Source organism: Cyrtonyx montezumae, unplaced genomic scaffold (assembly GCF_038088225.1).
Source record: "Cyrtonyx montezumae isolate F1298 unplaced genomic scaffold, pur_monq_1.0 scaffold_10, whole genome shotgun sequence".
Classification (NCBI taxonomy): domain Eukaryota; kingdom Metazoa; phylum Chordata; class Aves; order Galliformes; family Odontophoridae; genus Cyrtonyx; species Cyrtonyx montezumae.
Genome location: NW_027071826.1, coordinates 35,875,693 through 35,901,333, shown reverse-complemented (window position 1 = coordinate 35,901,333; position 25,641 = coordinate 35,875,693). Strand labels below are relative to the sequence as shown.

The 25,641-nt window shown below is 37.9% G+C and overlaps 1 protein-coding gene across 14 annotated transcripts in view; it reads left to right on the top strand.

The window, feature by feature from the left end:
• The window catches only part of CELF1 (CUGBP Elav-like family member 1), a 59,715-nt gene that overhangs the window by 23,147 nt on the left and 10,927 nt on the right, over positions 1-25,641 (top strand). For 3 of the 14 annotated variants that reach the window (XR_010623354.1, XR_010623353.1, XM_065754921.1), the window contains exons 1-13: positions 2,631-2,712; positions 5,145-5,332; positions 5,919-6,001; positions 6,385-6,433; positions 7,870-8,004; positions 8,172-8,251; positions 8,643-8,804; positions 10,152-10,233; positions 13,085-13,213; positions 17,040-17,153; positions 17,326-17,511; positions 18,425-18,568; positions 20,224-20,392. Coding sequence is in view for 12 of the 14 variants with exons in the window: in XM_065754921.1 (XP_065610993.1) it covers positions 2,642-2,712; positions 5,145-5,332; positions 5,919-6,001; positions 6,385-6,433; positions 7,870-8,004; positions 8,172-8,251; positions 8,643-8,804; positions 10,152-10,233; positions 13,085-13,213; positions 17,040-17,153; positions 17,326-17,511; positions 18,425-18,568; positions 20,224-20,351 (1,551 nt within the window). In the remaining 2 variants the exon portion in view is untranslated. Of the gene's footprint in view, positions 1-2,617; positions 2,713-5,144; positions 5,333-5,918; positions 6,002-6,384; positions 6,434-7,869; positions 8,005-8,171; positions 8,252-8,642; positions 8,805-10,151; positions 10,234-13,084; positions 13,214-17,039; positions 17,154-17,325; positions 17,512-18,424; positions 18,569-20,223; positions 23,248-25,641 lie in introns of those variants that run through there. The other 11 variants (XM_065754931.1, XM_065754929.1, XM_065754930.1 and 8 more) reach the window with 9 other exon arrangements.

Sequence of the window (25,641 nt, the reverse complement as noted above, 5' to 3'; positions counted from 1 at the left end):
CAGTACTGAAATACCATCTTTTTGCACTCTTTCTGATACTTTTACAAGGAGAGTTATCTCGTTGAGTTCGTGCTTTAAACTAAATATTGTTTGAACAAATCTGTTCTCTGTACTACTGGTTTTTCACTGAAACCACCATAGGTACTGTGGAATCATGCTATTTTGAGGCATGTGTATTTGGCTGATGGACCTTCAGGTATTTATCCATCATTCTAGTAATTTTCCTTTTCCGCAAATTGTGCATAACAGCATGTGAAATATTCTTGGCACTGTTGTTTATTAAACAAAGTGAGCATATCACAGAAGAAATGAGAGTAAGTATAACAAGAATTAGAAGTTAATGTATGGCAGGATAATTGCACAAAAATTAATGTTTTAATTCTCAAAGCCAGAAGATTGAACTTGACATGGACTGTAACTGTGTGACAATGGGAACTTCTCTGCCTGAAACATTTTCTTTTCATCTTAACAGAACAAGCAAATAAGCTCTCAATTTTGAGGAGCAGAGAGATGAGGAAAATGGTGGGGGTAGAAGCAAATCATAGTGATTTAGTGATTTTCTTCAGTAAACTAATCAATCTCAGTAACATTTTTGAAACCCATTTTCTAGAGTATCTCTTACCAGCATCATCTATTATTGAACCTATAATGAACATGGCTGCTGGATTATTTTACCAGCTGCTTAAAAAAGCAAAAGATGACAGGAGGCGTCCTGTTCATTGGTAAGACTAGAATATGTAGTGCTGAGCTACAGAGTTATATGAACTGTTTAGCGAACCCCTACATCTTCTGATGTTCTTAAAATGTAAATCTGAAATGTTTTCTTTTGTGGGATTGTTTGGAAAAAAAAAAAAAGTCCATAAAGTGGATTCCAGGCTGAATTCAGTATTTGAATGTAATGCATTATATACAGCATAGTGTTATTCAAGAAGGAAGCCTGTGAGATGTGTCTGAAGGTGGATATGAGCTATTTACCGAAAGGTAATAAATTGACCTGTGTTCCACAGTGCCTGCTTATGTGCTTGCAGGAGTGGTGCTTAGCCATGTAGCTTACACCTTTTCATTAAGGAATAAGCTTTCTTGCATTTACCATGTAGCAAGAACTTGAATGAAGTAGTTGCTGCTGAACATCTTGTGTGATAAATTCACGCCTTTTATTTTGCACTAATGTACTTATGTCTCTGTATTACAAGGTTCAGCTCTTTTTAGTAATCTTTAGTAAATCTCTGTGCAGTCAGAAGATGGAAAACAGTCACTTTCCAGAGATATTAGAAATAGTTATTAATGTAAAAAAATTAAAAAAAAAATAGGCTTACTCTTAATTTTTCAGGCATAAAGAAAGCCGCATACACTTAGCAGTCTAAATAAGCTACAGGCACATACTGTAGTCCTTGACAGACGAGAAAAATGATCACAACTGCCCCACTATGCGATCTGTGGTGCTCTAAGAGTTTATGATGTGATTGTATTGGACATATACTTAAGGCTTATCTAGACTCATACTGGACTTGAGCTAATAGTCTGGTGCTCAGACACACCCAGCTGCACGCTCCACAATCAAATATTCCTCACACATCTCACAATGCATCCAGTATTATCAAGATTATCTCCCCATTAGTTTAAATACTGGAGGTTTAACAGGAGGTCTGTGTTACACATGTAAATACTGTTCCTCGCGGTTCCTCTATGAACACGTTATTCCTGTTTCGTTGATCAAGAAGCTGTGATATTAACAACGTTTTCAAAGATTATATAACAGTTTTCAACAAATTACTACCAGGAACAGTACAAAAACAGGAATGGAATAATCACTAGGTGCATATTTTTCTCTTTCTTCGTCATCTATAGGCTCTGAATGACTCTGGATTTAAAGAAGCATGATGTGCAAAGTACTGTTTCCAAAACAATATATGTTTTGCTTCTCTAAAGAGGAGTAAGTAGCTGTTGATATTCTGTGGCTGTTAATGTGGTTTTTTGTTATTGTTTTTTTCTTTTTTTGAGCAACTGAGTTTCTTCGGCTCTAATTTCTTCGGTAGCTTCAAAGAAAAAATTTGTCATTTGTTTCCATGAAAGTTAGGAGAGTGTCCAAAATGGCACAAGGTGGAAAGAGTGAGGTCGTTAATCAGGCACTGGAAAAGTTTATCTTTTGACTACACACAGCAAATTGTCTGCCTTGATACTGGTGATAGGGAAACTGTGAATCAAGTTCTTGGACTGCCATTTTGGGAGGCAAGGAGTTAGTTGGGGGTGGAAAAATTGGAGTTTGTATTCTTTCTGCTCTGTTACCCATTGCTATCTTCATGGATCTGACACTCTGTTTATCTGACAGTGCACTCGGTACTGCTTCGCCAGGGAAAATTGCACAAAACAAGCCCAGTGCATCAGCATTTTCATTGTGTATTGAGCTGAGCCTCCCTTCACATGGTCACATCCCCTTTTTAATCTGGGATTCCATGTCCCTTTCCCAGTCCAGCCTGTTTCTGTGGTGTCTATTGCTGGTCTCCCCAAGCTTCTGTTTCTGTGGTTTGAGTGTTATTTGTGTGGCTGAGTGTTAAGACCTGCAGGACTTTTGGAAGTGGTGTTGTTTAGGGTTTAGGCAATACACTGAGTTAGTGTTAGTGGTTTGTGACAGACTGAGGTGATGGCTGCGTTCAAGTTGGATTTTCTCCCAGAGATGATGGTGGACCATTGCTCCTTGAATGCTAGCCCTGTGTAAGTATTGTGTGTTCGTGTCTAAGCTTGTAACCAAAACAGTAGTTGGAATGGCTGTCTGGAGCCACTACTGTCTAGTATATTCCCTATGTGATGGTGGGAGAGGAGAGAGGGGAGTCTGAAGTTTGTGGAGAAACAGTACTGGGCATCAACAGTTGATACCAATTCTGGATGAGGGAGAAGGGATTAAAAAAAAACCAACACTTGTTTTTTGGGATGAGGGGTGAGGAGGAGTAAAGCTATTTGGTTGTACTGCTTATAGTATTCAAGAGGTGCTGAAATTATAAAATCAGTTATTAAAATGAATTGTTGAGTGAATGCTTCCAATTCTCTCCTGTTGGACTCCAGACTAAACCTTTTAACGGCAATGAAAGATTTCTTGAAGTACTGTTAAGGTTTCATGAAAGTTGCTTGGTTAACAGGAGGTGGGCTGTGCTCCTGAAACTGTTCGCAGGAGAGAATGGAGGGCTGAAAATTATTACTGGAAGTAGTTAAGTGATTTCCAGTTCTCAAATGGATTGAAAAAGCGTGGAATCTGCATCTTTGTACAAGGTATTCTTTACCTTGGATATTTGAAGAGATGCTGGCCCTTTGAGTGGAAAGATTGAGTGTAAAAGAATTTGTGATTCTTCCCATCTCTTCTACTAAGAAGTTCCTGAGGTCTGTTGATTCTGTTTGAAAATTATGGCAGCAGTTCTTTATTGGGCTCTGGACAGCAGAATATTGAGAGGAAAAACATTGCCTGCTTTTGAAATTTGTTAGAAAGTTCTCTTGAGGGAGGAATCTGATTGCAGATAAGCAATGGAACACTGTCTAACATACCATTAATAAACTACTGAAAAATAATCCTTAAAAGGGGAAAAAAGCAGAAGTGAACAGAGCTGAGTACTCTGGAAGATGGGCACTTATATCCTTCAACAAAAGAGAAGAGGAGGCTCAGAGGAGACCTTATTGCACTCTACCACTTCCTGAAGGGGGGTTGTGGTGAGGAGGGGGTGGGACTCTTCTCCCTGATAAATAATGACAGGACGAGAGGGAATGGCCTCAAGTTGCGCTGGGGAAGATTTAGATTAGATTTGAGGAAACATTTTTTCTCTGAAAGAGTGGTCAGGCACTGGAATGGCCTGCCTAGGGAGGTGGTTGAGGCACCGTCCCTAGCGCTGTTCAAGAAGCATTTAGATGAGGTGCTAAGGGATTTGATTTAGTAGTTGGGTAGGGATAGTGATAGGATCGTTGGACTAGATGATCTTGTAGGTCCTTTCCAACCTTATGAACCTATGAAAAGGTTTGGGGGCCAGCAGGGAATCACTGCATAGTTACTGTTGTCCTCTCCATGTCCTTTCTAGATTATGCAGGATTTGGTCAGCAATTTTAGCCTGCTAATCACTGTAGCTACAGTAGAGTGCCATTACGCACAGTCTTCCACAGAGATAGATCCTGTGGTATACCAGGCTGTGACTACCAAAAACAAAACCTCATACTGCACTTGGCAAGCAGTGAGGAGTCAATACAGAAAGCAGTGTAAGGCTTGCAACTAGTGAACAGAGTACAATACAGTTTTATTAACAGGCTGTAAACAATATTACTATGGCTAGTAGTGCCATATTCATACATGTAGTGCCTTGAAGCCCTTTGAGGAACCCTATGCTCAAAACATGTGCTACAGTCTAATAAATGTCTCTTTCTAAGTTTTAACACCATACTGATAGTCAGCTTGATTTATTCTGAAACTAAACTCCTGTCTGGGCCCAACCTGTTCATCTGCACTGTCAGCCTGTTTTTTTGTGTTTTTTTTTTTGCCAAGTATTGTTCAAAGCTGCCTAGTTTCACAAAGCTGCCATGTTGAAAACCTTTAATGAGACTTCTCATCAGTTCAGTTTTACTTTTTCTGTTTTAAGATATTTTTTCACTCTGAGAAACAATTATACATAGTCTTGCTTAAGCATACCAGAAAATGTGTTCTAATTTTCCTTAGTTATTAATAACTACAGTAGCTTGTGGGTTGGCTGAGTTTAGGTTTCTTTATTTTATGATGTCTTTTCTAAAATGTTACAGAATGGATCTAATATTTTTTCAGTAATCCCTACAGATATGAAAACCAGATGTTGACTACATTATAAGAGCAAACATTAGGTGAAATTTTAAACAACCATATAGAGAGAATACTTGGTTTCCAAGTATGTTGCTTGCCAGTGAATGCGAGTAATAATAGCATTTCTGAATGTGTGATTGTGTGCGTGTGTGTATATATATATTGCACTCACTGGCAGGCAATGTTCGTATCTATGTATATGGCATATATATGTAAATATATGCATATTGATGTAGAAAAATAGTTTTAGACTCACTGTAAGCGTACAGCTTCTAACTGCAATAACATTTAGAATTTGTGGAAAGCTAAGTAACAGAAAATCCTAATTGATTTTTCGTAGCTCAAAGAAAATGAATGGTACACTGGATCACCCAGATCAACCTGATCTAGATGCTATCAAGATGTTTGTGGGTCAGGTCCCACGAAGCTGGTGTGAGAAAGATTTAAGAGAACTTTTTGAGCAGTACGGTGCTGTCTATGAAATCAATGTCTTGCGGGACAGGAGCCAAAACCCTCCTCAAAGCAAAGGTGAGAACTGTACTTTGCATATTGGATTTGAGCTCTTAGCTGCTTTTACATTGTTCCAGTCTTATGAGTTTGTTTAGGGATATATGAAAAGTACCGATTATAAATGCTGAGCGGAGCAGCTAATAAATAAATATTGTTTCTCCAGAGCATTGCTATAATGTTCTGATATGGCTGAAATGTTGCTAGAAGCATCCCTGATTCAGACAAAATACAAAATTCGATGTATGCAGTTGCTGTGTACCTGGATTTGCAATTCAGAAACAGGTACTATTGTATTTCCAGCGAAACGAGGTGGAAGTTCTGGATGCTACCAAATAATTGAGTCTAGATATGGAAGTAGCTGGGAATAATTTGACAGATGTGTTTAAATGATTGTTTTAATTGTGTGCTGGTGGTATTGAGTCTGTTCAGACTGTTTTAATTACGCTTTGGAATCTTTTTCTCAGCAGTTACAATCAGTGATACCTACCTATTTCACCATCTTCTTTTGCTTGTCATTAGAAGAGTAGAAGTCGGGAATGTATAGTCTACAGCATGTCAAGATTGGTAGTGTTCTTCCTTGGTTAGCATTTTGTTTCAATTGCAGGGTGCTGTTTTGTTACATTTTATACCCGTAAAGCTGCACTAGAAGCGCAGAATGCTCTTCACAACATGAAGATTCTCCCAGGGGTAAGAGAAGAGATAATCTACCTTCACAGCTCTGTCTTGTCTTTTTGACCTCCGACACCACTGATATAAAAACATGCATTATCTTCCTTTGAAGTCCTGTTTTAAGTGAATTATTGGAGCGAGAAAGATCATTAATTTGGAGTGATAATAGAGTTGGTAGTGAAGTGGGTGGACGTGCCTCCAGTAGTAATACTTTATCATGAGGAATGATGGTAAATAATTAGGAAAAGATTTTTCTTCCACAAGTTCATATCTTGTTACATACGCCCTTCTGTAGAGGCAGTATAGGCTACAAACTCATTCTTTTACTGTTCTTGTGGGAATGTATTTCATTTAGTATGAAGTGAATGCGTTTATGATTAAATAATCTGTTTACATTTCAGATGCACCATCCTATCCAGATGAAACCAGCTGATAGTGAAAAGAATAATGGTAAGCTTTACTAAAATCTAAATTTTGTGTCATCATTTATTCCAAATGGGAAACTTCAAGATTTTCCTTGTGTTGTACAGCATCTGACAATGTCATCTTACATTGGAGATTGGATTTAATTATTAAAAAAAAAAATGTTTTCAATACACTAGGTAGTGTAAGTGAGGTCTCTAGAATTTCATGACTAAGTATCTAGCACAGTTGCTGTTTGCTGGAAAACCACAGTGTCAGTAGGGGAAACGTCCAGTGAATTCTTGGTTAAACTAAGATGGCTGAAATCTAGAAATGCTTTTCAGCTGCTTAACTAATTTGAAGGCCTTTTGTGACTCGAGTGGGAGTCAAAACTTCATCTCCAGAAGAGAAAATACTGTGAGTGTACTTCTTCACATTGACCATTTCAGATGTTTACATCTGGCATTGGGTAAAGTGATCTTTCATCCGTGTGTGTATATAATGAGGTTATTTATGCATACACACACACACACACACACAAATATACATGTACATGGATTCACACATGTGTATTTCCTGGGAAAATAATGGAAAGGGAGGGAAAAAGTATTTAGAGGAATTCTGGAGTGACAGTTTTGAGGCTGTTGTATAATTATATGAATTTAAGTAATAAATGTAGATGAAAGTATAAATAGGAAGACGTGAGTTAAAGTATTTTAATAGTTTTGGATCTTTTGAGGTAAAGTGGATTACAAAAAGGTTTTTGAAAACAACTTTATGCTCCAAGAGTCTGATAGTGAATGGGGTACAACCTTGAAGATTTAATAGTGAGTTGAAGCCCTGCCAGCTGAAATGGCTTGAAAATTTTCTCTTCAACACCAAAGAAGACTCAGCAAATAATTTACCTCTCATTGTGACAATAAATAGAAGACTTTTTTTTTTGTCTTGAAGCTTTAAATTGTGCTACAGCATTTGTCATACTGTAGTGTTAAATGTTTATTTGCAAAAAAAAATTTTGCTTCCACTGTTGAGAAGAACATGAGGAAATAGGCAGAATTTAATTCACATGACTGAAACGCTAGAGGGTAATATAGTAGCCTAGAAAGAAGCCTTCTGCAACTAACTTGCTTGTTTAGATACAGATGTGGTGCATTGTACCCAGTGAAATACACACAACTCTTGCTCACCAGGAAATGAATGTAGGAGGTACAGGCAGGTGCTGAATGGAGTATTTATTTATTTTTACGACTTGCAACTCAAAAAAATGTAAAACAAGGATCCTTCTGTTTCACTGAGATATCCAATATGGATCTTCTTAAAACAAAAAGATTCCATTGTTAGGAATCTGGGAATCAGGCTTTGACAAGCAGCTACCCAAAGTAGCTGTTGTGGAAATAATTCTAAAGTTGATGGAGAAAATTTGACAAAATAAGATCAAGTAAATGCGTACTTGCTGGTAATACTCTTATTCTTTGATTTCTTAGCAGTAGAAGATAGGAAGTTGTTTATTGGAATGATATCGAAGAAGTGCAATGAAAATGATATCCGAGTGATGTTCTCCCCCTTTGGGCAGATTGAAGAATGCAGGATATTACGTGGCCCAGATGGGCTGAGCCGAGGTAAGCAGGAACCTTTCTGACTGTTCTCTGCTGGATGCTCCTTTTTGTGCCTCAGGGTGGTGTTTCAGCTATTTGTGATTTTTTTCTGTAGGCATTTTCATTTCTTTATTTGTCCTAGAAATGTGTATATAATGAATGACTTGGTTCCTCTTGTGTTCTTTCCCCAGGTTGTGCATTTGTGACTTTTACAACAAGAGCCATGGCGCAAACAGCAATCAAAGCAATGCACCAAGCGCAGACCATGGAGGTAAGACAAGTTACTGGATGTCAAGAGAAGATGCAATTTGTCAGGCAGTCACTGTGGAGTTTGGGAGACTAGGAAATGTAGAGAAGAAAAGCATGTAAATACTGCTCCTGGGCTGTTGTTTGCTCTACTTATAGTATATATATTAAGTATAGTGTGTGTGTGTATATATATATATATATATATACTATATATTAGGACTTGAGGTAGAAACCTCACCTGCAGAAAAATACCAACAATACAAAATAGCATAAAAAAACAAATGAGATTTTGAACCTTTAATGAAATACATTGCTTGATTATGTATGTTCTGCGGACGGTATCAGAAATGTTTCCAATGGCTAGGTCTTAATGCGATAGTTTTGTGATGGTAAGTATGTTATTTTATTTGCAGGGTTGCTCTTCTCCCATCGTGGTAAAATTTGCAGACACGCAAAAGGACAAAGAGCAGAAACGAATTGCTCAGCAACTCCAGCAACAAATGCAACAGATCAGTGCTGCCTCTGTATGGGGAAACCTGGCTGGTCTTAACACGCTTGGGCCACAATACTTAGCAGTGAGTTTCTGACCTGGTTTCTTTTCATCTCTTCATAGCTTAGTGTCTGATTGTCTTTCAGTGTTTGATGTGTTCTGAAGGCTCCTTGTAGACAGGAGTAGCATTCTTATTCACCGTTTGGTGGATGAGGAGGCTGAACTACAAGGAAATTGTCATTTACTAACAGCTAGTCAGGATGTGTTTGAGTGAGTTGAGCCCCAGTTTCTGAAGTAGTAAGCACTGGAACTTTTTTTCTTACTGTGCGTGAAAGGTGTTTGTATAGGGAAGGTTTTTCTCATGCTATGGGCTCTGTGTTTATCTGTCTATATATCCTTTCATGTCTCTTCTGACATAATGACATAATTCTTGTATTCTTTCGGTTTTCCTCATCTGGCATTTATTTCTCTCATCCTCTTCCAGTGAAACATAGAATAGTGCTTGGTGCAGTGCAAATAGGAAAGGTGATCAGGTGGGAGCATCAGGCAGCTCACAGTGCACAAAAAAAAAAAAAGAACAAACACACTAGCAAATAGAGAGAAACTACTCTCTCTTGTGACAGTGATACAACAGAGTGTAGTCTGCTGTTTGTCACTGGTTTTGGTTAGTTTTACTGGGTACCTGAAGGGGAGAATTTTGCATAAACTAATATGCTGTGGATTGTTAGGGTAGTTACGAGAACTGTTCTCATGCAGTATTAACATATATGGAGCAGAAAGGGAAAACTTATCTCATTCTTGATACAGTGTACTGTTGAAGTGGGGGCATTCTCTTTTACTACTGTTTAAGTTTGGTAGATTGGAATTTTTTTAAACAACACTTAGGAAATGGAGAAAGGAATGGGAAATCTCTCTAAATAGCTTCCTAGCTAGGACTTGAACTTTCTTTAATGGGTGTTGTGCTTTAGGAATGTGAAGGAGACTCCCTTTCACAGTGGCTCTTCGATTTTGGTATGACACAGGACATCTACCTTTTGTCCTGAGAGTGATGTCAGTTGTAAAGTCTGACTTGAGGTAGTATATCATTACAGGTGGCAGTCCTGCCTGAAAGTTCTCTCTCATTACTGATTTGTCTTTGTGTATTAGATAGAAACTTCACTTAGGCTAGTATATTGACTATACTGAGTGTGAAAAGCATTGTGTGATTGCTTTGGCTGCAGTGTAGTGCATGGGCAACACTGATTTTCACCATGGTGGTGCTCTGGCTGTGTTTTATAAAAGGAATTTTTGATGCGCTTTGCTATGATGTGGTGCATGGGCAGTGGGAATTCCCTTTGTGACGGCACTCTGGCTGTGGTGTGGTGCAGTTTCTCCCAGAAGCGGAGCCAGCCCTCACTCTCACTCTTGTTTTGTTTTTTGGTGTAATGTCTAGCTTTATTTGCAGCTCCTTCAGCAAACAGCAGCAGCTTCATCTGGGAACCTGAACACGTTGAGCAGTCTCCACCCAATGGGAGGTGAGGTTTTTTTTTTCACCAGAACATAAATATAGTATCTTTGGATTTTTTATTGTATCATTTCTTTTGTATAAAAGAGGAGGGGGGGTGGAGAAAGAGACAGAAGGCTGTAAACACATTACATTATTATAAGCAGTCTTGAATTTTCTGTGGAATAATAGGAGTCCTCTGCTACTAGTGTGCAAGTTTCCTCTTTATCTTAGTTAACCATTGTCCTGAAGGTAAGTTGTGGTATGCTGTTTATTTTCCTTACCTCTGGCATTTGAAATTATATTCTCTTATGGATCCAAAAAAAAAAAACAACCCAAACCCTGTATATATTTATCAAAACAGATGTGTATTTGAAGCACTGTATTTTGAAATAAGCACTAGTGCATGTTTTTCAGTCATAATGGATTCTTTAGGTCTCCTGTTTTGGATTCTTTGTTTTTAAATACTTCATAGTTGCAAATACAGTGTTGATAGCATTTCAGAGCAGTCCGTCATACTGTTTCTTGATTTTCTGTAGTTGACTTGGTTTGTTGGTTTTCCTCCATTGTAGAATTATTGTAACTTACTAGATATGAGCCAGATTCCTAGCAGGAGACCACTGGTCAAAATTTTCACCAAGTACAGATGTGTGTTTTATAAGTGAGCATATCTGAAGTAGCTTTAACTTAGTTCCTCTAGGGTTATGGAGATATTGTTAAAGTTTCTGATTTTGGGCTGCAAATTGATTTTCCCTTCCACTTTCATCAGGTTGGGAATAATAAAAGCCCTGTGAGTAACTTCATTTAACACATACTCTAAACGCTTTTGCGGCAAAAACAAACGAACAGAAACAGCAAAAAAACCCACGTTTTGGTTTTAGTACTGAACTTTTAATGTTTTTAAAATTGCTTCCTTGAGTTGTCTGGTAGTTAGCAATACTCCATGCCCTGTCTGTGCAGACATTGGCCATGAACTATTAAGAAAGAGAAGTCTCTTTGCACATCTGACTTGTGGTGGAAACACCCATCAGCTTTGCGATGGTGGTGTGTACAGATTTTGTTATGAGCATGATTCTGGTTTTTCCCTCTTGCTTATGTATAAAAGCACATAGTAGTAAAGGAAAAAAACAACGAGCAGTTCATGTTTTTTGTTACCACAGGGCTGCTGAGGGGGCCTAGCTAGATGAAATTGTATGTGGAGTTTTAAGAGTAATTCTGTCTTTGCTGTATAGAAAAAAAACCTTAAAAGTTGAGAATCCAGGCATATAAGTAGCATGCTGCATGGTGATTTGAAATAATATTCCAAGTCTGTTGTTGTACACAGGAAGAATTTTATTTTCAAAGTCTCATTAATATCTCCATTGCATTTCTTGAAATTGATAGGAAAAATTAGCAGGTAGTTAGATCCACTCCACAGTAGGCGTTATAGACAAAATTTTATCTTGACCCTATTGGAAAGCAGATGGGAAAAAAATGTTGTGGTGACAAGAGAACAGGTGCAGTGTGTACATGCCAAACTGCTTCAGAAAGGAAGCAAGCTGCTCTGTTCTTCACTAGCTCTAATACTTGCAGTTTTAACCCTCTGTAGGTATGGTAATCACAACAAAACTCAGGTTTCAATGTAATAATTTTGTTAGAATTGCATCTTAGATAAATATATAGTCGAAGTCCTCTTGTTTTGAACTCTAAATGCAATTAAAGATACAGATCCAGTCCAAGTTAAAACAGCATGAGGTTTTTTTTTTAAAAAAAAAGCCTAAAGGTAGTATAAGCCACTTAGATGATGAACAACTTATTCTGCATTGCCATTCACATCCTTATGCTGTCTGTTTGCATCCTTAAATTGAGATTTTGAGGTATGTGTTTTATCACCGAGTAGTTGCTAAGTGTCCAGAAGACAAGGAACCAAATCAACAAAGTCATGTGAAAAGAGTAGAATTGTTAGGATACACAAATGCTGGAATGTGTAAGGGAAGAGGAAGAAATTGAAGAATTGAGCTACCCAACGAAGAATGGCTGAAATATAGGAGTCTTTAGAGCAGGATCAGTATGAATGATAATCCAGTGACAGGGAAAGATGGCAAATCAGTGTCAATACTAACTGAATTAAAAACTGCTTGATTCAAAAATTATAAGTCAAAGTGAAGATGAGTCAGATAAGCAAATGACCAATGAAAGTTCATCAGCGCATCTTCCTCTCACTTGGGTATTCCTGGCTTATTACCCACAACGTGCTTAATGTTTTCTTTACAACTTCTGTTTGTCTGGCTGACTAGTCTGCATATTGTGGTTGATCTTGTGGTTAGGAGTTGCCACTTAACCTTGTCTCACAGTTGACTGCTACTTCTTGGCTGCCAAGGAGGCCAGATGAAGCAAGTTGGTGTTCAGCTGATAACAGGTTAAAGGTATGACATTGGCCACTAGGTTGACTTAAAAGAATTCTGCAATTATTGCTGTTTTCCATTGAAAGAGAGTAGAGGGACATAAGACAGGAGGAGATTATTAACCTGATGTCTAGACAAGTTCTCTGGCTTGCAGGTGAACTTCTATCAAAACCCTGGTTTAACTCTTCATATGAGTTAAAATTGCTGTGCTTTTGTGACTAGACATAACGCTGTTTGAAAATATCTGTGCTCTGGAATCTGCATCTGGAATCATGGTCTTTTTAAGGAAGATCACTGTTATGTACGAAATATGTTCCTTTTTAGTTGTTGCAAAGAGTAACAAGGTTGAATAGATAAGTAACTAGTACTGAAGTCTGTTCCTAAGCTCCTTCCCATTACTTCTCAAACCATTATATGATGCGCTGAGGCTGCTGGATCTTAGGCTTGGATGATGGTGGCTATTGTAGGAGAAACTGTGCATTCTTCAATGTGTTGCAGGACTGAATGCGATGCAGTTACAGAACCTAGCTGCATTAGCAGCTGCAGCCAGTGCAGCTCAGAATACACCAAGTGGCACCGCTGCACTCACCTCCTCCAGCAGTCCCCTGAGTGTGCTCACCAGCTCAGGTAAGAGACTACCTATGCATGTTATGACATGGATTGCCTTGGGGAGTCATTTAAGGATAGGTATTATCAATGTTGTCCATCTCTGTCAGTGTTGTGTTTACATACCTTTAATTGATATATTTAATATTGTCAGTGTATATGAGTTCTACCTGCAGATTCACTGACACTTGCTTAGGGTAGATATATCTTTGCTACCAGCGAAGGTTTTTTTGTTTGATTTTTTTGTTTTTTACCTGATATATTTCTTCTTCCAAATGGCCAGTTTAATTTAATGTAAAAAGGAGTTTTGAAACTGTCATGAAGCAGAAAGGTGGGTGACCTCTTGACAGTCATTTTACTACAGCCTCATCTCATATTTAGCTTAGCTGTGAATTTAGGCAGATATTGCAGCAGATGTATCCTGTTCCTGTAGACATGGAGATAGAAGATGCTTTAAACATGGAGCAGTGCAGTAAAAAGCCCACTTTGTTTCTCTGGCTTTAGTGAAGAAAATAGTAAGCTGCCTCATAGAAGCAGAACATGCAAATCTCTAGAACATGGGGGAGTATTCTGAACTACCCTAGGTAGCTTTTTGTATTGTGTAGTAGGGCCAAAGAGCTAGAAAAAGAGATTATATGAAACAGCTGTTTAGAAAACCACATGTCATTGATCAGGAGTTAAACTGTGTGCTTTGCACAGTTTTCTTCTTAGAAAAATTCCCAAGAGAGAATTCAGCTCATAGTATTCTGATGTTATGGAGTTTTACATTAAAACTGTGTGGTCTGAAGTCCTTCGTGGTGAAACCTTAACGTTTGTCTCAACTACCAGTTATGGTATCCTATTCTGTAATATTTAAAAACAAACAAAGAAAACTCCCACAGAGCAGATGCTATAGAACAACTACATTTACAATCCATTACTACTGCTTTGACATTGAGAAATAATGGAAGTACATGTGACTGAGAATTTCTCCCATATTTCTTCGTGCAGTGGCAGAGTGGGGATTGTGAGTTTAATTGGTGTTTAGATCTAAGCTTTCATTGTTTGCCTTGTCTTCTACTAGCTGGAGCAGGCATTTTCTGTATGTTGAGGTGGGGAATGGGACTGACAAATTGTGAAGTTAAAAAGCCGTACATGCTAGAAAAGGCAGAATCAGCTTCTTACAAGTGTAAAGCAAAAAGAACAAGAGCAGTGAACACAATATCAGAAAATTCTGACTGGCTGTAAAAGGGGAAAAAAAATCGTGGTAAATGTGATTAAGCACCAGAATGAGGTGCCACAGGGGCTGTGGAATCTTCATCCTTCTAGAGATGCAGAATTCCATTGCAAAAGCCTGTGAATAGATCTCCCTAACTCAGAGAATAGACCAGCTTTGAGGTGAGTTGGACTATATAATCCATAAAGTTCCCTTCCAACTGAAATTATGCTATGATTGCGTGACTCTTTGAGATTGCATTCTCCTCTATATATTTTAGCTGTCCTGTAGCTCTCTACAGATGCCATTTCCCTTAGAGACACTCATCTTCATACTACGTACCTTTTTTGATCACCAATGGAGAGGCTGAGGGTGGGGAACAGCAGTCCTATTTCAATCACCAACTGTGATGAGCCCAAACAAATTTCTGATGCCTAGTTGCATTCATAAAATATTGTGCATCTACAATCAAGTGGTTGTCCTGGATTTGTTATCTTTGCTAGCTATTCTTTACTACCTGTTAAAACTTTATGAAAAGCTCCCAGTCCTTTTTAGTTAGCAATCTTACAGTTAGCTGTTTTAGCTAGGTGCAATTTAATAGATTGATCCAGGAATATTTAACTTCAGCAAGAAGGAAGAAATGCAACAAGAGGGAAAAAAAAATGTTAAGAATTAGGATTGGACTAAGACACGTGTATAAATTTATATTGTTTTTCCATCCCTATTACTGTGGACTGTTTTTCCAATCTAAAAGAATATACGAAAACTAGGAAAACCGAAGAAGAGAATATGAGTAGAGCTGGAGCTCCTTTCCTATTCAGAGCAACTAGAGAGTCTGTAAAATAGAAGACTGATGTTGGAGGAGGAGATGATAGGAGCCTACATACAACCAATATATTGGTTGCATGAAATAGGTGAATAGGGAGAAGAATAAAGAGACTGGTCACTACGTGTTCCAAGGCAAGAATTACAGGATATCAGGTGAAGTTTTGAGCTAACAGTTCAAAAATAAGCATGCATCATGCAAAGAAATACTTTTTAAATGGCAGAACTCAGTGCCTTAGGACATGAGTGTTTAAAAAAAGTGTTCAAAATGCACTGTAATTAATAAATGAAAGTCATAAGTTAAATACAAAGACATTGCCCTCAGCTGAACAGGTCTTAATGCTGCACATTGCTAGAACTGTTCATAGGAAGTATTGTTCTGTAATTGCCCTGTATATGTATACATATGGTGTTCTCATCTGTCAAATGGAGTGTCTGCTTGAATTACAGAGATTAGTAATTAAGTGCTGCAAAAAACAAGTGATAATTTAAAATCAAGGCAGCTGAATTATTTCTGAATATTGGCTTTTATTCAGTTAGCTGGGTATTAGTGCTGTTTTACTACTGACTTGAGAATTACTGTAACTTGTTCTGTGTATTTATTACAGTGTTTAAAATGTTATCGATCCTTTTCTTTGGAGTAAGCATCATGAAGTATTGTTCGGGAGTTGTCATTTGACTTCTCATTTGTTAAGAGAGTTTGTCTAAAACTTTTCCCAGAGCAAGCTTGTCCCTTCTGGCAGTACAAAAACTCAACTTGCATACTGAGTTCAGCTCCCTGGCTTCTTTTGCAGGTTTTGTTAGGTACAAGAGCACTCTTTTGGCCCTGGCCTGTTACATGAGTGTGCTGCATTCTGTTTAGTTACCACATTCCATGCTCCGTGCCAGAGGAGACATGGTGCCACCTGTGTAAAATGATGAATATGAAATGTATGTAAGGCACTTGAAAGACAAGAACAGTTATTTTCAAATCTTTAACATATATATGCATCACAGTGAGAATTACAAAAATGAGAAGTGAAAACGCCTGAATTTCAATTCTTCTGTTACACCCTTGATGTGACACAAATTCCTCTTGAAAGACTGCAAGATGCCTCTACAGCAACAGCTTTCCATTTTAACTCTACTGTAGAATTTGGCAAGACCTTCAGCTATCAGTCTGCTAGGGACTATATCTGTAGACTGCAGAGGTAAAAATGGTTTGAAGGTGTTAGTGGTACAGTCAATAGAGGATAGACTCTGTATTTTAGATTTTTGTTCCAATTCTTTTCTTGGCCATAGTCCCAGCTGCTGCAGTAAAATTTTTAATGGAAAATTATTTCATGTGTCCGGACATCTGCTGTTCCTGCTTTGGCTGTATTGGAAAACCATATGCTTCGTTTGACTGGAGCTTTCTTTAATGTTGCTAATGTCTGTGTTTTTTGCCTTGTGTGATGTTTCAAGGATTGATGTTAATATGTAGCAAATCTTAGTCACTGCAGGGAGCAATAATAGGTATTGCTGCTAGTCTCTTTGTGATACAAAGTGTAGATGTCGTTCAGAAGTTGATTGAATCTCAGATGTCTTACATGTCATTAAATAATTACTGCTGCAAAAAAAATAGATGTTATAATGTAGAAAGTTTTTAAAAATGCAAGAAGAGTTTTATGCAAGAAGAGTTTTGTACAAGATCAGTCAAGTTTTACGTGCTTGAAGTGTTTTTGACAGTCTGTTCTGTGTCCTTTGTTAGTTCCGTACTAGCTTTTCCTGCTGAAATTATTTAGTGGAGAATCTGAGTTATCACAATGAAAATGTATTGTTTGAAGTATAATTATTTTATTTTAATAGCAGGTTCCTCACCTAGCTCCAGTAGCAGCTCCTCTGTTAATCCCATGGCTTCTCTTGGAGCATTGCAGACACTGGCAGGGGCTACAGCAGGCCTGAATGTTAGCTCTTTAGCAGGTAAGATGTGCACTGTGGTGGACAGGGGGAATAGGTGGTTATCGTTCCTCAAGCTGTGCTAATTCTTTTTTTCCTGCTTCTTGCTTTTATATGGGAGTACAGAGTAATGAAAGGTAATTGATCCAACTTAATGGCAGTACTCCTTTGTCATCTTTACTTCTTTCTTGTACAGGCATGGCAGCTTTGAATGGAGGACTTGGCAGTGGTGGTCTTTCAAATGGGACAGGTAGCACAATGGAAGCCCTCACGCAGGCTTATTCTGGAATCCAGCAGTACGCTGCTGCTGCATTGCCCACACTCTATAACCAGAGTCTCTTAACACAGCAGAGTATTGGTGCAGCAGGAAGTCAAAAAGAAGGTAGGCAGAAAGTTACGAGCAACTTCAGAGTTTTCAAAAGGGCAAGCCTAGCCCTTGCAGCTACCTTACGTTGTAAAGCTTTAATTTGATGGTATTGTTTGGAACAGTAGTTATTGAATATACTGAAGGAAAGCTTGTGAGGTCTCTCTGCTAAGGACTTTGTAAAGTTATTTTTATAGAGAGATTTTCTCCTAATAATTAACTAGTCTCAAGTGCTTAGTAATAGTACCCTTCCAGTTTCTTGGAAGAGTGGAGTGTATGGATCTTCAGCCAATATCATATTGTTAGAGAATTAATTGGTGGTGTAGGGTGTTGTTTTCTTTATTTTGTTTTCTGATTTTGTTTTTTTGGTACTTCTAAATGTGAAGTCCTTTGTTTTTGTATTTTACCTCATCCTGCAGATCCTTAATGCTGGCTTCTTCAGTTTCTCTTCAATTCTCCACTCGTCGATTTCTGAATCAATTTAACATTGATTAAAATTTAGTGTAAAATAAAGAGCAATATGAAAATAATCTTTCAGCAGAATGTAGGGTGGTGGTTAGAAAATAATGTCAAATTACTTGTAGTCTTATTACAGTTTCAGTTAAGATTTACTTACCAAGTTTCATTTGGCCACAAGAATAATATCGAACTTACCGTTCAGTTTTCCTTACAGTTAAGCAGTGAAACAGTTTTAGTACAGTGTGAAAGTTGCAAGCAAAGATGGCACAGAGATAGAAGTGTGCAAGTGATCAATCCTAGCAAAGGATCAAGTTGACTTACTCTGGAATCAAATACTCTGCAGAAGTGCATGCAACAGATTTCATTGTTTCCTCTAGAAGATCTGGCTAGAATGGCTGTTTCAACTTTTAGTTTTTCAATGACATAGGCTTATAAGTTCTTTTTCTGAACTTTTATTCTTACTTGTTTGAAGGTCCAGAGGGAGCCAATCTGTTTATCTACCATCTCCCCCAGGAGTTTGGGGATCAGGACCTGCTGCAGATGTTTATGCCATTTGGGAATGTTGTCTCTGCCAAGGTTTTCATTGATAAGCAGACCAATCTAAGCAAGTGTTTTGGTATGTTGGGTCTAACTGTTACCTGTAGATACATGTCTTTTTTCTAGCAATCTCTTTTTCCAGAATGTTGTCCAATTTAGCCTTTTAGGCCAAGTGATTTTTCCATATCTGTAAACTTAAACCTTAATTCTCCAGCTGTGAACTGAATTTTCTTGATGTTTTTTGGTGACTTCTTGTGGTTTCATGCCTCAAAATATACCATAAGGCCCTAGGTAATTGACCATGATTAGTGTTTTCAAATCTTAATCATGGTGCAGCTCTTCTTCTCCTCCTTGTCTGTCTTTTCAAGAATTGTTTACATTGCTGTGTATACTACTTAATACATTATCATTATGGATTATTTCTAACAATATACATATTTTTTATTGTTACTAATACAGCTACCATACATTAAAACCTTTGGACTCTTGTGCTCTGTAAATGCTCTGAAGGCCATTTTTAAAAATTCCTGCTAATTCTGAACTCTTTGCAATTAAAAAGCTATTTCAGCTGATATTTACTACCTAATTTTGGTTGCATTCCTTTTTATTATGCTATGCCTATTGTGTATTTAGATTGGAGATGCATTGCGGCAGGAAGTTTCTTAAAAATAAATAAATAAATCAACACATCATGCCATTGTTGCTATTCAGATAAATTCTTTCCCGTTGACTGCCAGCATCTATGTTGCCACAGAAGTAAAAGACATTCTCCTTTAGCTTATGTAGCAGAAAACTTGTACATGTGGACTGAAAGATTCATAGCTTTGTTTTCTCCACAGAACAGTAGTGGGAGCAGTTTTAGCATTTGTGTTATACTGTAAACTCTCATATCTGTGATGGCAGGAGACAGATGAACTTTTCTCTGTGGTTTTCAAAGCATTGTACTAATGTAATACCCTGTGGCTTCTTAGTATTCAGTAGTCCAAAAGTTTCGGATAAGCCTTCTGAAAGTACAAAAAAAAAAGTATGCCGATCATCAGTCTGCAAGACAAGCATATGGAGTGATCTCCCCAGGCAATGATACCAACCACTGACTGGGGTTTAAAACAGGCTTTTTCAAAACCTTGAGGAAGTTCATTTTGAGGGTGCTATTTCTCTGAAACGTTATACAAATTGTCAGAAATTTAAACATGATATTGGTACAAGATCCACACTACTGTGATAGCTTCTTCGCTGACTTAATCCCATACTGCCAGCATCATATAATCAGGAAATCATTCAGGTTGGAAAAGATCTTTAAGATCATCAGGTCTAACCATCACCTAACACTTTCAAGTTCACTGCTAAATCATGTCCCTAAGTGCCATATTCTTTAGTTTTTGTCTCTTTACTGAAATTTCAAATGTAGATTAACAATTTCCAGTTTGATTTTTCTCCCAGGTGGAGTTTTATATAAATCAAGCATGAATATATTTCTGTTGTAACACTAGAAAATGGTGTCTTAAATTATGCTGATTTTGTATATCTTCTACCCAAAGTTCAGTGCATCAGAAAACAATGCACTGCCTGAGAGCTCTTAGTAAGAGATGTGTATGAATATTCTAAACGGTTCTCAGTTATTGAAAATTGCATTTCAATGAAAGCTTCTCTCACCTTGTGAGTATGTTTATAGTTCTAAGTAGCTGTTGTGGACAACTTCAGCATGTTATAACTGTGTTTTTCCTTTTTCTTCAGGTTTTGTAAGTTACGACAATCCTGTCTCTGCACAGGCTGCCATTCAGTCAATGAACGGCTTTCAGATTGGCATGAAGCGTCTGAAAGTACAGCTCAAGCGCTCTAAGAATGACAGCAAGCCATACTGAGCGCCCCTCCCCTCCGGGACTGGAGTGAGAAGGATCTTTTGGTAAGTTGGAGAGGAGCGCACTTAGTGATTCGAAGCCCTGAGGCTGTGTTTTTACAGTCCTGGAAGCTGATCCATGCCGCTCTATCTGGCACGTCTTCCCCTGAAGACTCGGCTGCAGCCTCTGCTGAGAATCCTGCTTCGAATGGAGGACAAGTTTGTGCTTTTGTTTCCAGTGTTTTACTTTGGAGTTTAGGTGCCATATCGCTGAGGTTTTTTGTTTTTTTTCCCTTATTTAAGTTTGCTGTGTTTGTAACCAGTGTGTGTTGAGAAGGACCAATGCCAGCTCCGTGGGGGTGGGGAGGTAAGGTCAAAGGGAGCCGCAGAAACTGAAACCACACTGCCTTGGGGTGGAGAAAAGAAGGGGAAGCAGAACTGACACCACACTACCATGGGGAGAGGAGAAGGGAAAGCAGAAATAACACTGAACAGCTGGAAAAAAAAATGGAAGGAAAAAACTGAGTTTGAGTTTGTGTGAGCAAAGAACCGACTCCAAATAGCCTTTGTCATGCCGCACGCACTCTTTGATGCTTCCTAAACAGAATGCCATAGTGAGGAATTAATAAATCATCTCTAAAGCAGGAGACAGGCTGGAAGGGTGGACACATTAATGAACCAAAGGAAAACTGCAGTGTTTTTTGTTTTTTGCTGTATATAAAATAGTGTGTATGTAGCACTGTGAATGTACGCAGCACTTTATAAAATTAGATAATGTCTGCCCAGAAAATGTCACTACTTACTGCTGAATGTTAATGAGATGCAGTGGATTTCACCATCTTTACAAAAACTTATGCTTTAACTAGGTTTAGAGTGACATAGCTTAAAGTCTGGATGAGAATGTCTGAGGCTGGAAACAGGAAACTTTTGAACTCTGATAACCTGCAGAATTTTTTTCACCAGATTTTTCTTTCCTAACAATTCATTACATTCTCCATTTCTGTGGGGTAATGTCCTTTTTACAGGGTATTACTTTGAATTCATTCTGATAAGCATAATATGTGCTGTTTGTTTCTTTGTTAAAATAACTGTTAAATTGAGATGCAAAGCATGGAGTTACCCTACAGCAACTCTTGAAGCTCCTGCTTGATACATGTTTTTATAGGATTTGCTTTCTCAGTCTTTCTGTTGCAAAGATAATTACCTAATTTAAAAAAAAAAATCTAATTTGTGCAGTGATATAGTTTAGTAGATAGGTATTTCTTTATACTGCAGTTTTCCTTTTAAGGTGGTGTGTACCAGTACAAAGCAAGATAAACACACTTGGAAGGCAGAACGTTGAGCCAATAAGTCTTATCCCACATTTTGGTACTGTTATCTTTTATACTGAAAGAAAATTGAACACTGCCCTTCAGTCAACACACACTTTTTTTTTTTTGCACACTTGTGAAATTGCTAGTGCATTGCTATAAGGGCCTTATACTCTGATTTTAGGGGCTCAAAGGACTTTTGACACTCTGGCCTGAGTAATTTTAAGAAATCAGAGTAGAATCCCGTGTTATAACCACCAACATCCACCTCTGTCACAAGAGAAAGTTTACAATTTCTGTGTGTCTTTAACAAAAATTCCATTTACCTCATATTTTCTCCTCGTTCTTGTTTCCTTTGTATTTCCAGTTGTTGATGCTGTTTCCCAGGGTGTGAGCTATCATTATAACTTGGGTGTCAGCTGCTAAATAATTAGCATGTGGTCAGACGTGGGGTTTGGACTTCCTGTCCTGCTCCAGCAGGAGGAGCACTAAACCCATCAAAACATCGTGTTCAGCCTGTGCACCCACAAGCAGTGGGCTGTTGGGAATCTCGGGCAATCCCATTCTCAAACCTCAGAAGTACAAGGCCTGACCCATAGCATCCAAGAGGAGTCCTTTTCATTGTTAAACTGAAAATCAGTTAGTTGATGCCTGTAGATGTTGATGGCATATAGGCAAACCTATCAGTGTTATTCAGGTTATTTTGTGGTGGCAAAGGTTCAAAGGCCAGATTGCCAAATTTCCCAGTTACGCTGGCATGTGGTACCCTTCAACGTTATTTACTTGGATCTCTCTAAAAACGTGAACACTTAAGTGAGCCATGTACACTTGAATTCTACACGATGGGAAAGATGTGTCCTGGTTTTCTGAGAAGAGAGTGTTGGAGTGTGAAGGCCTCCAGGGTGATTATGGGATTTTTTTTTTATAAATAATATACTTTTAAAAAAAAAGAAAAAAAAAAGAAAAAAAATAGTTGGGAGCAGCTGCTCCAGGTGCAACCTGCTGTAACCAAGAATGTTGTTTCTATTTTTATAGAAGTTTTATACCGCTCCAGGGTGGAGAATATTTATTACCTAAATTATTTCACTGGAAAAAAAAAAAAAAAAGGCCAGGGTTTTGTAGAATCCTGAATGTGATTGTTTTACACTCATAATGATGTGCACAATTGAAACTACTGAGTGGCCTGTTTGTAGCCCAACAACTGCCAAATGGGAGAGATGAATGCTGTGAACCAGTGGAGGAGAGCACTGTGCTCTGGGGTCTCTACAGTCACTCTTACCTTCTTTGCACCCTACCCCACTGTGCTATCTGAGAACTTTGTCTCGTTTTTCTTTTAACCTGATGCTCTGGCCTCTGTAGTAGTTATTTCAGTTGCCCAAAATCAGGCATTTTAGTTTTTACATCCTATAGCTTGTCCTTAGTGCTGTGACTTAAGATCAAGCTGGGCATTGTTGCAGATAGGTGCAACTCCTGTTGTCTTTATGAGATTGACTTTTACACTGTTTGACTGTTTGGTCAGTGACTCCTCCCAGACATAACCACCTTAGACAGGTAACTTGGGCTAGCTCTTGTGCCTTACTGGCATAACTATATTATAAGTATTGCCAAAAAGGAAGAAAAATAAAAAAAGTATAGCTATGCAGGTTAAATTCTAAAATATGTGATCCTCAGTTGGTTTGAATCAATGTAGTTCTCCTTTCTTCAGTAGAGCTGCATCAATTTACAGCAGCTGAAGATGTTGCCCTTTTTCTGTATTTGTTTGAGATTTCCCTTTTCTTTTTGGTGTATCAGTGTATATGTTGCCAAAGTTAATAAATGTATCAAGTTTGTGACTTCATCAGATTTTTCTTCTGATAATAGAACTGGTCAAGATCAAGTCAACATTCCTGTGTCTTTTTGGTTGCTGCTGCTCAATCTGGAGACTTATGTTCTTGCCTTCCAGTTCTAAGTCAGTTTTCTTCCTCACTGTTGTCAGGAAAGTCTGGGACTGGTGGGAAGGAAGCTGGAGTTTCTTTTTTTATCTTATTTTTAATTCCTGTCATGGTCTTATTCAAGCACAAAATAGATCAGTCAGCTCTTGGAACCTGATGGGGGCAGACTGCCCAAAAAGAAAAAAGTAGATGTTGATTAGCATTTGTTGTGAAAGGATAAAACAAAATACTTTGAGTAAAGCTTAGAAATAAGGAAATTGCCTGCAGAACAACAATTAAGTAATAATATTTTAATACATGTGCTTGTATAGGCCAGGGGCAGTGAGTCTGGAAGGAATGATAAAAAGGCATGAGAAACAGAAGTAGCAAAAACAGTTGGGGGCAATCTTGACTCTCCCTTGATATTATAATATTAGAAACTATCATCTGGTGTTTCTTGATTATGATCTGTTCTTGTGTCAGATACTTGGATAGCTCAGTAAGGATCGGGTGAGTTCAAATATACTGCAGAGGGATTGGCTTAATTTGCCACACAGACAAAATTTTCTGTAAACTCAAGCCAAAGAATCTGAGGGGTTTTGTTTTGTTTTGGTTTGGTTTTTTTTGTTTTTGTTTTTACAACAAAACCTAGTAAGAAATAGAATTACACATTACCTGTGTCACCAGAAAATACTTAAGTAATTTCTAGGAGCAAGATGAAAATGTGTCTTCTTCATACATTTGTCAAAGAAGACATTGGATTTTACTAGATATACTGCAATAATATGAAAGTATTATGAACAATTAAAGTCTTAGTTTGATGATAGTTAGTATCTAGTACCATTGCAATTGAACTCATAGATTCTTCTGACTCATATATAACCAACACTCCAAAATTTAGATAACTCCCTGTGAGTTATTCTTTTTCCCTTCTGCAGTACAAAACTTGTATTGTTAGAAAATGCCTTTGATAAATAGTCCTTAAATTTGAAGTCTAAGCAGAAGAGAATTGGAATTTCTCAAAATTATGAGGCAATGACAGTGAATACCTGTTTATATTTTAAATGATGAAATAGTGTCTATAGCTAGTAAAGTATTTTCTGGAAAATTGGTTCATCAGAAAATTTCTCACCAGTGCATATATCCGTAAAGGAAAAAGCTTTAAATCTGGATAACTTACGTATTGTGATAGTTTCTGCTTGCATCATAAAGTCAGCGTAAGTGTTATTTGTTAATAGTTGTGAGGTAGGGAAGGGCAACCAAGCAGAATCCATCTGGTTATGAAGTTGCTCCTAAGTGTTGTATTTGGAAGCATCTTAAAAACAAACAAAAAAATAGGAATAAAGCAAATTGCAAATGGAGAGTGCTGCTATGAACAAGCAAAATGCTTTGAGAGCTTTATTGTTGCACACATTTAAACATAAGGGTGTTATACGTCCCTAAGCATACTTAATACAAAGTATAAGCTACAGAATGCAGAATATTTGCATTACATTATCACAGTTGTGAGAACAAAACAAGGACAAGCTGAAATAATTTTTCCCAAGTCATTGAGTTTTCTCTCAATCAGCTTCTCATGGCTCTGTTCTTGTAGGCCAGTCCTTCCTAATGGCTTTGTTGGAACTTAGACTTTCCACTCAAAGTTGCTAAGTGAAATTTGTGAAAAATCTGTTCAAAAAGCTGAAACAGAACACTCTCAATTCCTAATGGTGCATGCTAGATGTCACTTGATTTCATGCCTTTTATTCTGTCTCATGCCTCAACTCATGAGAAGTTTGCATTTGTGGTTAGGACTGAAACCTCACAGCTGTCTGCAGACTATCCTGAGCATTTCTAGAACTGTGGAAATAATTTAAAGAGTTGCGTGCTCTGCTGGAGTTTGTTTCAGCTCTACGCTAAGTCCTTTCTCTAAACTGGAAAGTATGAAGAGCAAAGTAATCTCAGCATTTTTTGTAAGTAATCCAACAGTTTTAGTGGACAATGTACTGCCTTTTGCTTTAGAGCTAGAATGCAATCCTTTGCATTTCTGAACATGCTATGAATACCTATAATATAATATGAAAGTCTCATCCTGCACTAGTCTGTAACCTCTAGC